The 15043-nt window shown below is 38.6% G+C and overlaps 1 protein-coding gene across 5 annotated transcripts in view; it reads left to right on the top strand.

The window, feature by feature from the left end:
* Window positions 1–7472, top strand: part of STAG2 (STAG2 cohesin complex component) — a 73282-nt gene extending 65810 nt beyond the window's left edge. For 3 of the 5 annotated variants that reach the window (XM_059859643.1, XM_059859645.1, XM_059859644.1), the window contains exons 28-34: window positions 312–440; window positions 785–990; window positions 1388–1577; window positions 1663–1776; window positions 2564–2690; window positions 3020–3097; window positions 5564–7472. In XM_059859643.1, coding sequence (XP_059715626.1) covers window positions 312–440; window positions 785–990; window positions 1388–1577; window positions 1663–1776; window positions 2564–2690; window positions 3020–3097; window positions 5564–5587 — 868 coding nt within the window. In that variant the 3' untranslated portion in view covers window positions 5588–7472. Of the gene's footprint in view, window positions 1–311; window positions 441–784; window positions 991–1387; window positions 1578–1662; window positions 1777–2563; window positions 2691–3019; window positions 3098–3639 lie in introns of all 5 variants that reach the window. The other 2 variants (XM_059859647.1, XM_059859646.1) reach the window with 2 other exon arrangements.
* The last annotated feature ends 7571 nt before the right edge of the window (window positions 7473–15043 follow it).

Here is a 15043-nt window from a genome sequence, read left to right as displayed (position 1 = left end):
TGGCAGTGTCAATGGTATAATGAGAAAGCCTTTTTAATGTCTGATCCATAACAATAAGAACAGATCCACTTCATTGTCAGTGGCGATCATGTTGGCCTCATGCAGAAAACCTGCAATGCAAGGTAGAAATTCCATGACACAAAGAGTGTGTCCAGATTAAAATAATAACTAGTGTTCACATTTTTTGCTGGAATATGGAAACATCAAATTACTGCTTTCTTGACATAAAGGAAAGGGGTTTGTTTGGTAGCTCACAGTGCTTTGAACTTCTGTTTGTTCTTTTTCTGATGTGATTTTTTGTTTGTTCTTAGGGATGGCATAGAATTTGCTTTTAAGGAACCTAATCCACAAGGTGAGAGCCACCCACCATTAAATTTGGCATTTCTTGATATTCTCAGTGAGTTCTCCTCGAAACTTCTCAGACAAGACAAAAGAACAGTGTAAGTATTTTCTTAATATTCTTAGTATTTGTAATGATAACCACAAAGGATGTGCATCAGAATAAATATTTGTGTGTTGTATTCATCTAAAATGGAATCTTTGACACATCAAGGTAAGTTTACACTTAATGTAGTCAAGTATACTCACGGAAGGTAAATTGTGTTTATTGTTATTTTCCTTTTATGGTGGATAAACAGAAATTGTGTTCCAGATTTGCTGTTGTCAGGCCTTTGTGTTAACTGGATGGGAAACATTGGCTGATAATTTCAGTAGTTACTTATCTTGACATGGTAACATTTTCTTACAGATTTTTGCATCTCTGTATTTCTTGTTTCATTTAAAGGTATGTTTACTTGGAGAAGTTCATGACGTTTCAGATGTCTCTACGAAGAGAAGATGTGTGGCTTCCTCTCATGTCCTACCGAAACTCTTTATTAGCCGGTGGGGATGATGACACCATGTCAGTGATCAGTGGAATCAGTAGTCGAGGATCTACAGTAAGAAATAAGAAGACAAAGCCAGCAACAGGCAAGCGGAAAGTACCTGAAGGTAGATCTTCTCTCATCTTAAAATTTACTAAACTAGATATTCAAATAACTGCACACATTGTTACATAATTTTTAGTGTGACTGTATTGGTATGCCTTTATGTATTTTTTCAGAACAGGTAGCCTCTGATCATGTATGTGTCTTAGTGGGGAAAGTATTCATTTGATTCACAAAAGAAGATAAGGGCATTATACAGCATTGAGTCGTACAATAGAAAAGTATAGAAATGCTCCAGCCAGTGATTATAAATCCAGGCCCTTTGAGGTACATGTAAGACTTTGTGGCAAAAAGTAAAGCAATTGATTCTCTGTATCATGCATTTAATTCGTGTTTCAGCATTCGCTTTTAGACTAGTTTGAAAAAAACTTCACAGCTGTTCTTCCTGTGTTTGCTTCCAGCTGAAGAAAGCAGCAGTAGTGACAGTATGTGGCTGAACAGGGAGCAGTCAATGCACACACCAGTCATGATGCAGACACCTCAGCTCACCTCCACGATAATGAGGGAGCCCAAGAGATTGCGACCCGACGAGAACTACATGGGTGTCTATCCTATGCAGCCCGAGCACCACCAACCGCCGCTCGACTACAAGTACGTACACCAGTAGGTCTGCTCTGTGTTAGTGTCCATACACAAAACCAGTACATGTTTAAAATAGAATAATGGTCTTTTTAAGCACGCAAGTAACGTGGATGTTGGCTCAAAGGCAACAGGAAGAAGCCGCGCGACAACAACAGGAGAGGGCAGCGATGAACTACGTCAAGCTGAGAAGCAACTTGCAACACGCCATGTGAGTGGAATGAAATGCTCCTTCTGTGAGTCAGATGGGGAGGGTTTATAAATGCAGTGGTAACACCTGTATCTTTTAGGAGGGATACATCTTCTGAGTTTAAAAGTTCTCTGCATTCTTAAGGACAGTGTGGTTCTGCAGAAGAAAATTGCACATTACAAACAAAAACCATGGGCATATGTATTGAGGAGCTTTACATCTTCCCCTTACTTTTGATTGTTTTATTTCCAGTACTTCATGTAACATTGTTTAAATGGTGGCTTTTTTTTAATGCAGTGGTGCCAATTAGTATAATTAGAATGACTCCTTAGTTTTTTCATAAGATATGATGTTTCATGTAGAATTTATGAGGAGAGAGAATGAAGGACTATGTGGGAGTATTTGTAGTGGTTTTACATATCCACTTCATTTCAAAGGGATTCTTCCTGGCCTTATCATAAGGCAGAAACAATTTTTCTTTAAGTGGCAAAACTTAAGCTCTCACTTGAGCATAAATTAGGTATGGAGTAGATCTGCTTACCAGTTCTCACACCATCTCAGAATCCCCATTTAGCAATGTACCAGTTGTCTAAACTGACCTTAGTTAGGCATTGTCTCATGCTCTCTTAGTATCTTGTGGTTAAATACCAGCTTTCTTGAGTAGTAGTTGTGCATTCATTTCATTACTTCATTTCTGTTTTATCTAATGGAATCATCATTTGTTAGGAGTCCCTTACTGTGCATTAGCTTTTTAAATAGATAGAAGTTAACTTGATTTAGTGCTAAACAGTATTGCTTTTCATTTCAGTCGACGTGGCACAAGTCTAATGGAAGATGATGAAGAGCCAATTGTTGAAGATGTGATGATGTCATCAGAAGGGCGGATTGAAGATCTTAATGAAGGCATGGATTTTGACACCATGGACATAGACCTAGTAAGAAATTTACTTCTCTTTTAGTGGTCTTGGGATTTGCATTTCTGCTTTAAAAGTAAGATACTTGAATTAAATTTTCCTTCTAATAAAAAAAAAAATCATTCTGGTTGCTTTCTGCATTGGTAAAGGGCTGTGTGCTGTTGTCTGTATACAAGAGCCATCTGCTCCAACGGCCTTACAGAAACAAGAACACTTCCTGTCGTAACTAATAACATTTATCCCTTGTGAATTTCTACCCCTTGAGAGTTCAGCTTCGCTGACTACAGTGTAAAACCTCTGTGTTTCTGGTGAAATTGCACTTAACCTGTTTGTTTGTTTGCTTTCTAAAGCCACCATCAAAGAACAGGAGAGAACGAACGGAACTAAAACCAGATTTCTTTGACCCCGCTTCAATCATGGATGAATCGGTAGGTTCACTTACATAAGGGGAAAGTAATGTAAATCAGTCTTAAGGTTGCCATACTCCCTTACTTCAGATTTTAAATAGAAGGAATGCAATCTGCAGGTTGTCATTGTTAGCTTATTTTGACAGACTGGTACAGTAATTCAGCTCCATACATTCTAGGATAGTCAGTGTTCCTTGCAATTTCATGGGATTTTTGTTCTTAATATCTCTAGCTAGCTATGTAAAAGTTAAAAGCCTATGATTCTGAGCAGAAAACACATTTGTTATGGAAAAGACTGTAGCAGAGGCTGATAGCAAAGAGCATTAGAAAAATGAAGAAATGTGCATACACAGTATTAAAGGCAAGTTTCCTGTTGTGCTGAGCTTAGTTCAGTGACTCTGATGTCATTACCAAATGTCAGCATTAGATGGTTTGCATTTTGTGGGTTTTTTTTTTTAATTGGCATATTTACTTTTGTGCATAAGTAAGATAATGGAGAAAATAAGAGATAATACAGATATCTGTTTATAGAGATGAGAGGTGTTTTTTCTTTCCATATAAAGTTTTAGGTCCAAAACATCCGAAGTCTGTAGTTTCTGCTTGCAGTTGCCCTTTTATCCGACTTGATAAATCTGCAGTCTCTATTCTCTTTTAAAAATCTGCATGAGGGATTCCTTCTGTCTTGAACCACTTGTAAAGTATGCAGCCATTTTTGACCTTGGGTAGCTGGTACAAAATTACACTGGAAATAACAAGCTGCAGCAAGCCAGCAGAGGACAGTACAACAAGGCTTCCTGGGAATCTTGGACAGCTTGGTGGAATTTGGAAGATGGTTATGTATTTTTTTACAGTATTGTTGCAGCGTGAACCTGTTCTTGTTTATGGGAGAAAGAAGTCCTAAATACTGTTTTAATTGCAAATCCATATATTTTGTACCACTAGGGCTTTGCTTTAGTAATAATGAATCAGTTAGGCTGTGCGTCCGGCTGTTGTGTGTTCTTTTCCTGAATTAACACCAAGAAAATATCTCGCCTGTTGTCTGACATTCTGTTTTACAATCATCCTTCCCCTCCTCTTCTCGATTTTTCCTGGACTGATCCGTGAAGTACCAGTCACTTTTTAGTCTGACAATGCTGAAACCTTGGCCTTCTCCAGGTTGCATTTAATAGATTGGAGAAGCCTTTGAGCTGTCCAGCTCTAGCACTAGCTGTGGCCGCTCGAACGGGCTGAGGTTCCCGCCCGGCCGCGCTGTGCCGGGCGCAGTGCGCGGGAGCGGCCGCGCGGGGGCAGCCGCCGGCAGCGCAGGGAGCGCGGGCAGCGCCGGCGGGGCCGGGCGGGGCCGGGGCCGGGGCCGCTCCTCTGCGGAGCGGAGACACAGGCCAGGGGTAACGCGGGAAACCAGAGCTCAGCAACATCGCATAAATGCAAAAAGTTCTCAGAATAAAGATAATTTGCTTTATTCATGTAATTTATTCAGAGGTCCCTTATTCTTGGAGCTGTTGCACTTGTTTTTAATAGGCGTAGACATTATAAAGCTGTTTAATTTATTGAGATGCACATGGTTAATGACTAGACTTCTAGTCGGATGTGCCCAGTTACTGCTGGCCCCAGAGGCAGTTTTGTCTGTGTGCTCTGTTATAGGAGGCACCCAAAGTGAATTTAGTTCAAAGAACTGTAAAAATTGGTTTGTAAACAGATAAATATGAACAGCATTGTTAAGGTTCAGGAATATTTGGCATAATCTTAATAATGTTTTGGCTCTTGCTGGTTTTATAAAGTCTTACAAAAGCTAGAGCAGCCACAAAATCTGAGTCTTCTGGGGTTTTTTTTTTGGCACATCAGTGGTCATACATACTTCCATTGACAGAAAGCTGTATAGCTTCTCACATGGGAAGTGGAAACAGATTTTTTGTTTCTTTCCCTAGTTACACAATCTCCTGAAGTACAGTTGCTTGATTTTACCTGATGATTGTTTAATTTTTCACTGTCTTCCTGACAGAGTGAATACATTTCCTAGGAAATATTAAATTTGTGTCCTGGTTGGCTGATGTGGGATGGCCTGTGGTTTCTGTGATCACAGTCACAGCAGCAGCCAGGGTCTGGAGGGTTTTGTCCCATGTTTAGTAGCTGGTAATAACACATTTGATTTCAGGTTAGTGCCAATAGAATGTCAAAGAAGTCTGAGTTAGGCACCTAACTAAAAATTCTTCTGCAATTATTACCTAAAATAATTAAAACGCAGGCTTTATTCCTACTGGATCTAGTTAATTTTAAGTGTGAGAAAAATATTTCTAATGAATGAGGAGCCCTTTTCATATTATTATCTAAATCAGGAGTGTGGTTAATCTGGTTTGAAAGAAAAATAAACTTAATAATGCCTTAACATATCTTGAAGTGTCTTAATCTTAAATTATATACTAATTGTTTTGTTATTTGTTAAATGTGTATTAGACTACAAATTGACACCATTTCTAACTTTTTTTTTAGGTTCTTGGGGTGTCAATGTTTTAATACCAGAGCAGCAAATAAATCAGTGGTGAAGTCATTTTCTAAGTGGAAGAGGAAGTTTTTCAATACAAAATTGTGGTAGATACAGTGAAATTCTGAACAGATTTTTCTCTAAGGAGAATGACATGCTTTCAAGATCAAGTGCATTGAAGGGGCAGTTTTGTTTGCCTGAAAGAAAAAAAGAAATGTAAAGGACAAGTAAACAATTGAGGATAAGCTACACTTTTTGTTGGGAAAAAAATTCAATATTTTATTTATGTGCTATCAGTTTATTTCTGGATCATAAGAAGTATTCCCTCTGAGTTTTAATCTTAACAGTCTGAGAGGTGTTTGGTACAGATTTGAGCCCCTCTCTTTACATTTGCTGGCTATACTAAATAATCATGAGCTCTGCTGGATTGCTGTTCATGTCCATGAGCTGTAATAGTAGATGGATTGGTTTTCTCGCAGTGTAGAACGAACCAGAAGAGTTGTCAGTATTTTCAATTAAATGCAAACTTCAGCAACAGAAGGTTTGTATCAATTAACCATGGAAAAAAATACATAAAGCAGAATTTTAACCGCTTTTTAATCTAAAACACACTTTTTATTCCAAAAGCTTCATGTTAGCCTTCTCAGAAAGGTCCATAAGCTATAAGCTACCGGAACGTAACAGATTTCACTCTTGCTTGCCCATTACCAACCCTGAAAGTTTGCTTGTCCTTTAAGAAAAATGTAATGTTGTGAAATTCCTTCCAGTAGTGCCACTGTATTTTGTCTCCAAATAAAAGAAGCTTATTGTAGTATGTTTGCAGAAAAATTCTAAACAAAAATTATACAGCTTATTAGAGTGTGGGAATAGGGATCTAAATTTTAAATAAAATTATATATATATATAAATTGGTGCTGATTTTATAATTGCGCAGTTTGTTTAGTTTTTTCTTACTTTTAAATTCCAACTTAAAATTATGAGGTTTCAGAAATATATTGAAAGTTTAACAATGTTTAAAAATAGAAGAGCATGAGAATTCATGCTTTAAAAATGATTTTTAAATTTGTATTTTATATTGTTTTATCTATCTGTCTTTGCAAGCAGTCTTCAGGTTAAAGATACTTCTAACAGGTTACAGTACATTTCCTCTATATGTAAATTAGATTGGATAATAGAAACTCATAAACAACCCATAATATTCTTTGAAAGCTAAGCTTTAAATTTCATTTTGTGTCCATTCACAAATAAATTTGGTCTAAAACAGAAAGTGGATCTATGCCATTTTGACATTGACTCATTTTGCAAGGCTTAGGCAGCTAGACATCATTTTAAAGGAAATATTAACTTATATTACATATGTATATTTTTTGTCAGTTGTCTCTCAGTTCTTGAGGTATATTATTTTAATCATTCCATGCCTTAATACGCTTGCAATACAAGAATCTCCCCAAATGGGTGAATACAAAAAGGCTTCCTGTTTTTAGACTCAGAAATTAAACATTCGGCTGTGGTAGCCAAAAACCATAGATTATCTAAAGGATCATGATAAAATATAATTATTTTACTAGGTCATGGGGTAACAACAAAATGAAAACTAGATCTGCCTAACTCATTTTACATAAATAAATATTCTCATGTCTAAAAGTACTGCCTATATTGTTTTCCACACCACTGCATTTAATAGAACTGCTGAGAGGACTGTATATATGATTTTAAACTTAAGTTGATTTTTCTTACTCTTGAAGGAGTGTTTCTTTGTGAAAGCAGTTCTTACAGCTTTGTTTTCAACCAGCTAAAAATGTTTTATATATTTACCTTAACCTGTTGTCCTCCACATTCTATTGTCCTAATTGTACTGTTTTCTGATTTGTATTTATGTCTTGAGACAGTAACTTTTTGAATAAAAATAAACCTACAGTATGTTGTATGTTTGATCTTTTTAAATTGGGGTTATGGGAGGACAGTGAAGAAAGGGGTATGAGTAATGCAAATGTTATGTTTATAGAAATCAAAATCTTTTTCCATGTCTTTTAAGTGTTTGTCTCAGAGTTGGGATAATGTATGAAAAACTGCACTGTTTTATATTTGTAATAAATTGTACAAGTTTTTAAAATGTGAATAAAGCACTAATTGGGTAATAATTTAAAGCAGAAAAGTTAATGCAATCATGATTGTTTTAAATATGCTTTAATTTGAGATAAACTTGTTAAAAGAATTAGTGTAAATACAGAGTGAGCTTTTGAAGAGGTTAGTACCTGCAAATAAAATTTTTAAAATTTGTATAGAACTTTTACATGCCAAGAAAGCAGTGGTTAATTATTTTTGTGTTACGTTTTTTAAAAGGTGTATTAATAACCTTTCTGTTGGTTTCTTTTTCCTAATAACTATTATCTGATTTTACTCAGAATGCTTTTGATTCTGACATTGGAGCTGCTGTACATAGTCCAATGGAAATACCATTAAATGTGTATGCTACTTTTCATTCCATAAATTGATCATGCACCTGGTAAGCATTTTGAGCTTAACTGGCCAGACAGCAAGGGAATGAAGGGAAAACCCTAAACATCCCCTCCCATTCCCCTCTCCTCAACTACTGAGCACCTCTAGCTGGGAATTGAAAACTCCTTTCTGGTACAAGACTTTTTAAAGCAGTAATTTTAAGATCGTAGAGAGAGAAAACTTTTAATCCATGCTAATGTAACCTTAAGAGTTTTGGGTAGGTTTTCATTTTAGTTATTATTATTGCTGATGTTCATTATTCCTGTCTCTAAATCCTGCTGTAAGTTCAATAGTATCTTGTGGAAAATTGTTTTAGTAAGTTCTAAGTTTATAATGCAAGAAAAATACCTTCACTATACAATGTAAAGTCTGTTCTAGTTAAACTGCTTTGGTTCAAAAGCCTGTAAATGAAAGAAATGGGAGTTTTGAAGAGCGAGATAAAAAACATGTAGAAAAAAGCAAACTATTCAGAGAAAGTAAAGCCTGTCCTCTGGTTTACCAGGGGGTCACAGGGAAGGTGTTGACACAGAATGAATTTCAACGGAATAGTTTCCACATATTCTGTAAAAAGTATTTCTTGATATTAAACAACCAAAGACAATATGTAAGACGTTAGTGATGGCTGTTGTTTGTTTGTTTGGTTTTTTCTCCTTTGGATGGTGTGATGCTGATTCCTGTAGCATGTTAGAGATCATAAATCTTCATCTCTAATCTCAATATAACTAAGAAAGCACCTATTTAAAATCTGCCCCTCTGTTTCCCCCCTAATTTACCCATACACTTGTCCTTGTGTGGGATTTCAGGACAGCAATACAATTAACTTCCTGCACATACTGGATTTTTTGAGCTGCTTTGATTAACAACAATGCTTTGCAACTTTTTTACCTGTAGATTTTTTTTATTATTATAGCCTGATTAATATCAAGGACTTGTTCATTCTTTGAAGCATTTGTCAAAATTGTAAATTTGTGCTTCAGAATTCTTTTGATAAAACACAATTTGATTCTTTAAAAATATTTTCATTCCTACTTAACTGCTTTAATTTAATATTCTTCAACTAATTTGTGATACTGAAATGTAGCTTATGCCATTGCCTCATTTTTCATAATCCTCTGCAATTTCTTGGACTGAGATTGTTTAATTTCATACATATTTGTTGGCATCCAAAAGTGATCATATTTTTGATGGAGGTGGATGATGACACATACTTGGAAAACAAGGTAATTCAGGACAATACAGCTCTATAATAATTCTGTTTTAAAAGTAACAATTCCATGTGAATTGTGCCTGTCATTTTCCTCAGCTGTCATTCTCTCCTATATCCCTTCTTCATGTTGCTGTTCTTTCTTGAATCTATTTCTTTGATTAAATATAAATTGTCATATTTCTTAGAAGTTTTTATCAGTTAGATGTTGGTACAGCTGTTGCAAATGGTGCCTTCCAGCTAGAGATTCAGTTGCTGCTTTTTGTTGTGGTTTTTGTAGCTACTTCCAGGTTTTATGGATGTAAATCATAGTGGCAGTACAGGGGTAAGAAGCTATAACTGTGCCCAGAAAAATGATCCAAAGCTTGGTAAAGTGGCTGGGTGGCTGGCTGACAGAAAATGTCCCTGTCCTTCAGAGAATGTGTACAGTTCCATAATGTCATCGTGCTTCCCAAACCTGACTGTAATTTCTGCTGAGCTTTTCTCAGCAGTTTTTTGATTGGAAAATAAGAGGAAAAGTCATCATGTTTTGTGCATATTAACTTTTTGTCGAAGAAAAAACTGCAGTTGCCAGCTTTAAAAGTGGAAGTTGTGTTCAGCTGATAACAGCTTGAATTCTGCACTTTCAGAAAAGCTATTTAAAAGAACCTAATAAAATGAAGTATAAAAGTAATAAAACCTCTGGAGGCCTAGAACATCTCAAATTAGGAAGGAGAGATGTGAAGTTGGTAGTTACTTTGTGAAAGCATTCAAGTAATACAACAGGACCTGGGAAGATGGATTAATGAGCTTGCAGACAGTTTCCTGGTTGTTGAGGTGGGTGATGACAGGTGGGAGATCGTGCACACAGCAGCAGCTTGCTCCCAGTCTGGTGGGCTGTGGGTACAGCTGGAATGATCCCTCAGAAATTTAGCTGGGGTGGTCTCCTTGTGCTCATCTAGCCCTTCTCTAGAATACTCATTCAGTACCTTTGCCCTTAGGCTTTTGTCCCTAAATCCCCTGTACTGTCTGTAGGGCCTGGCTGTGGGACATTGGTGTGAGCCCTGTGCTGTGGTTCCTGCAGCTCCTGGGAGGGCTGGGCTAGCTCAGGGATTCAGCACCCCTCTGATCCCAAGCTGCCCAGCACTGGGGTTTCATGCTGGAGAGCTGCAGCCCCCATGTCCTGGCAGGAGCTCCACATGACACCTGTTTGCCAGGCCATATTGCCATCAGGGCAGTTGCTGCTGCTTTGTGAAAAGCAGTTAAACCACAGCTCTTGAGCGACAAATGCACCCATCTCTTATTATTTTAACACACTCTTTTCACAGGCTTAAATTCTGTTTTCTTCTTTTCAAACTGCTGCACTCTACCAAAAGCAAAAAGCAAACCACATCCACTTGTTTTTCATATCATGCACAAAAGCACTAAAGATGTGGCGTATCTTATATTTAGCCTGCTCTTTATTGTTCATCTTAAAGCACTGAGCTGTCTTTTACACAACTGTTCTTACGTATCAACTGACAAAAGCTGTCTTTCCATTATTTCTGTTGCCAGTTTATAATCTTCTGAATCTTGAAAAGCAGATTTCTTGGGGTTTTTTTCAACTGAATTCTTCCATTACAGACAAGAATCAAAGTGCTCTGATACCTAGCGTGGATTAGGGAAGTGGCTTTGTCAGTGAAAACAGTATCTTGTCAGTTCCATCCTGTTTGAGGGACTGATGGTGTTACAGTTTAAGGGCTTATTGTGTAAATGTTTGTAACTGGAGAATTCTACAGATTTGGGCTATCAGTCCTTTTCCTTGTTAGGGACCCTTTTATTCTTGCTCATATCAATAGCTTGTGTGTGGTGAAAGTAGCTTGTTGAAGTGCTGTGAAGTAAAAGAAGCACATGTTCTATTTAAAGCTGCTTTCATTACAAATTCTCTCTTTTATTTATTTTTTTAACCTCGCAATGCTTCATCTTCTCTTTCAGACTGACTTTTAACTGCACAGTTAAAACTCACTTGGGTCGGATTTGTAGCTCTGACAGAAAGAAAGGGTGCCCTGTAGAGCAGAGAGGCTGCCAGTGATGCAATATCAGCTGTTTGTGTTGGCTTTTCCTGGGAATTGTGTCGAGTTAGCCAAAGAGAAATAGGCTGTTTGTGTTTGTTCTGGCACACTACTGATTTGTCTCTGATTGTGACAGAGCTACAGATTTTGTGGATTTAGACAGTTTAGAAGCATTTTCTCTCCATATGCTGTTTCTGTAGTTAACAGTATTGAATACAGGCCACTTGATCCATTAGTAAAGTTCAAAATACATGTATGTCTTTTAGTTTTTTCTTAGTCCCTACTCACAAGGAACATCAAATTTCTTCTTTTCTTTTTGAATTTGATTTGCTGTTAATCTCTCATTCATTTATAAGAAATGAATCATGTGTGGAGTGTTCCATGGAGCCAAACCACAGCACTCAGTGATGTATAATCAAAACTGGTAACTTGGCAGGGTGAGTCTTGTGGGTGGGTAACGACTGGTGTTGTACCAGCCACAAACATTCACACAATGACAGCTCCAGATCTCCTTCACACTGGCATAACTCACATCTGGAGAGCAAAGATGCTCTGACCAGTTGCCATGTTGGGCCCTGGCTGACAGCCTGGCCACCGTGTGGTTCCTCCTCAGGCTCTGCCTCCTGCATGGTATCAGACATGTGGGGTGCCCATCTTCTCTGAAATGGCAGTTAATTTTTATTAATTATCATTCTATTATCACCGAGCTGTCAGCTGCCTTCCCAGTCCTGTAACCCTGGGTCAGCCACCTTATGACTCCCCCAATTTAATTTTAAATTGCTTAGTGTGGTCAGCCTGAGCCAAGAAATGCAGCCATGTCTCACCTGCCTGCAGAGTGAGATAATTAATTTTTTTTCAGCAAAATGATAGAAATAACCCAACTTGATTTTGGGTCAAGGCTTTCGAGGTGTTGTGGTCTAGGAATAAAAGTACAGATCTGATGCATCAGCACACCCTTGATCCCTGTCAGAGTTGGTGGGGAAGAGGAGTGGGGACCCTCCTTCACTTGTGTAACATTGAGTGAGATGATTATTTTCTGAATTTCAGAACAATGGTTCTTGTGATGAGGGACTTTTCCCACACAATTTTAATGTGAAGGAGGGTGCATATTACAGGAATTTGGACTGAATGAGCCATGTCTTGGCTCAGGTACACATTATTAAATAAACTGATGTTCATGGTGCAGCTGATGATGATAAAGAGCTGTTTTCAAAGGACAAGTCTGGCAATTATACAATGCAAAGCTCAAGTTAGTAGTACAGGCAGCCCAAATCAGTATATTTTATAAGGGATGCCTTGCAGCTTTTGCAAAGTCAAATAATTAATTCTGTTTTCCTTCTAGTACCATAGCATTTAGGGAGAAAGTTCCCTGCATTTGTATGAGTCAGCTCTGGGTAGATCATTTCTGGTAACTTATTAATTGAATTTGGCCTCTTTGATTTGTCCAGACAGTGGGTGTTCTTTGCATTATTTCTGTTTCTGATATTACAATCTTTGGTAGAGATTCAGGGGTTTTTTTTTGTTTTTTTCTGTCACTGTTCCAAAATACAGGGAGTTTTTCTAGTTATCATTGGTCCCTAATCTTTGTATTTTTTTAATAGATATCATTTTTGGACAACCAAGGCTTTTTAATGCTATTTCAGTATAGTTCTTGACACCTAACAGATTACCAAGTGAAGATAACCTTCATATTGGCAGACAACTTGAGACTTTTATCACAGCTCCTAGTTTCCACCCAGGAGAAGAAATAGTGACCAGATTGAGGAAAAGTTGCAGGTAATTTTTTATGACATCCAAAAGGTTGTAAAAGCAACAAAATGTTTGTTGCTGTATCCAAACCAGACATAATTTTTAGTGAGATTATAGAGTTGTAGGATGGGAAAGGAGTTCTGTGCCTGTCCCAGTGCAGCACCCTGTGCCACAGCTCCTGTCTCCATCACTTGCCCCAGCCAGGAGGAGCCTGACCCCCTGTGCTGGGGCTGCCCTGTGTCCAGCTGGCACAGCTTGGTCCCTGCTCTCTCCCAGCCTTCTTGGGACTGGATTTGACCTGGCATCCTGATGGCAATGTTGCTGCCATGCCTGGTTCACAGCTGTCTTCTTTCTGGAATAAGGTCTCTTGGAGGGCTGGAGATTCCCACCCCCCCCCCCACCCCCCTTTTTATTCCTCTATCACTTTGTTCCTGCAGATCTTCACAAACTGCATCTCTACAAGAACACACAAATAAGCAGAACTGGTATTGTTACTTTGCAGTAACAAATCAATCCTTTTTTCAGAGCAGAGAAACCACAGCAGGGTGAAAATAAACTTGGTTAATAAAGAATAATAGTGATGAAGAGAGCAACCTTCTTAAAGAATACTTCAGGGGGTGTTGTGGTGGGAGCAGGGCTGAGGATTAATTCTCCACTGTGTTTTGTGTCTGGGGACTTCTCCCCCCTCTGTCACTGGGCCCTGGGAGCTGTGCCAGGACACTGGGAAGGGCTGTGGGTGCACAGGTCCCTGGAGCCTCTTTGCAGTTTGAAGTGCTGAGTGCTGTTCTGCCTGAGAGCAGCTCTGCAGGGTGCTCCAGCCTCCCCTCTGCAGGGGTGAGGGTTTACCTCTGCATTAATGAACAAAATGGAAGTAGTTCAGGAGTCAGCAGGAATTAATTTATCAAAACGGGCCGAGTTCTCTGTCTTATAAAAATATTAATATGGAAGAAAAAAATTACAGGAGCCTCTGAAATGAAGGACCTGACAGAGTAGAAAAATAAACCAGGAGATTTTAGCATGGTTTCAATTTTCAGAGAAATTTGAGAGCAGATTGTACTTTTCAGTAGGGTCAGGATGTGCTTTACAGATGCTCTGGTTTAGATGTGTAATGGAAAATAGGTTTTAAGTGCTGGAATGTTGCTGTGGTGAGGATGGCTGTACCTCTCCCTGGAGGGGGGCTGGGTGAGTGATGCTGGGCTCCCTGGAGAAGGCTTCAACATTCTTCACTTGCCAGAAATTTGGGGGAGAGAGAATACTTTTTGTTCAGGCCTAAGTGCAGTGTAGATGTAGCTAAATTTACACTAGCACCCAGAATAGCCCAGAAGGGGATGTTGTGGTGCTTTATGCTGTACAGATACTGTTCTATCACCTGTGTGGGTCCTGCAGTAGCCTGAGAGGTGTGTGCTTGACCCCTGCAACAGCAGGGTTGTCTCCCTGGTGTTCTAGGGATGCATGGCCAGGAGAAGGACTCCCTTAAGAGACTCCAGTTACAGTATAAATTCCATATTCTCACTATGATGTCTCTGGGGAACTATCTGGGCTTGTTTCTAATCCACACTTCATTATGGATCAGTGGGGATGAATGCTGTGTGAGCTGGTTGTTCCATTTCCATCCCAGGGGCTGCTCCCTTTTCTCCTGTAGGGCCCCTCTCAAGAGAATAATTAAAATGAGAGGTCCTCACCACGTGGTAATGGTCTCTAGGTGGGGCCTTATGAAGATGTTCTCTCTGAATCATCAGCAAAAAAAGATGTGTTTAAATGTCTTCTGGATTGTGTTCTCTGCTGATATGTCTTACCATGTCCTCTCAGTGGCCCTCCAGCTAAAAAGAAAAAAAAAATTAAAAAGTCTTTAGTATGTTCAGCAGGAATTTGGGATTGCAGTTCCACAGAAGCCAGTCATTCAACTTTACATAATTTCCCTGCACTTTCTTTTTCTTTTATTCTGTCTCCTGAATGAATTTGTCACAGTGACAGAGTTTTTCAGTCTGGGAAATACTGATTATTTC

Source organism: Haemorhous mexicanus, chromosome 14 (assembly GCF_027477595.1).
Source record: "Haemorhous mexicanus isolate bHaeMex1 chromosome 14, bHaeMex1.pri, whole genome shotgun sequence".
NCBI classification, from domain to species: domain Eukaryota; kingdom Metazoa; phylum Chordata; class Aves; order Passeriformes; family Fringillidae; genus Haemorhous; species Haemorhous mexicanus.
This window is presented reverse-complemented; position numbering and strand designations above follow the sequence as displayed.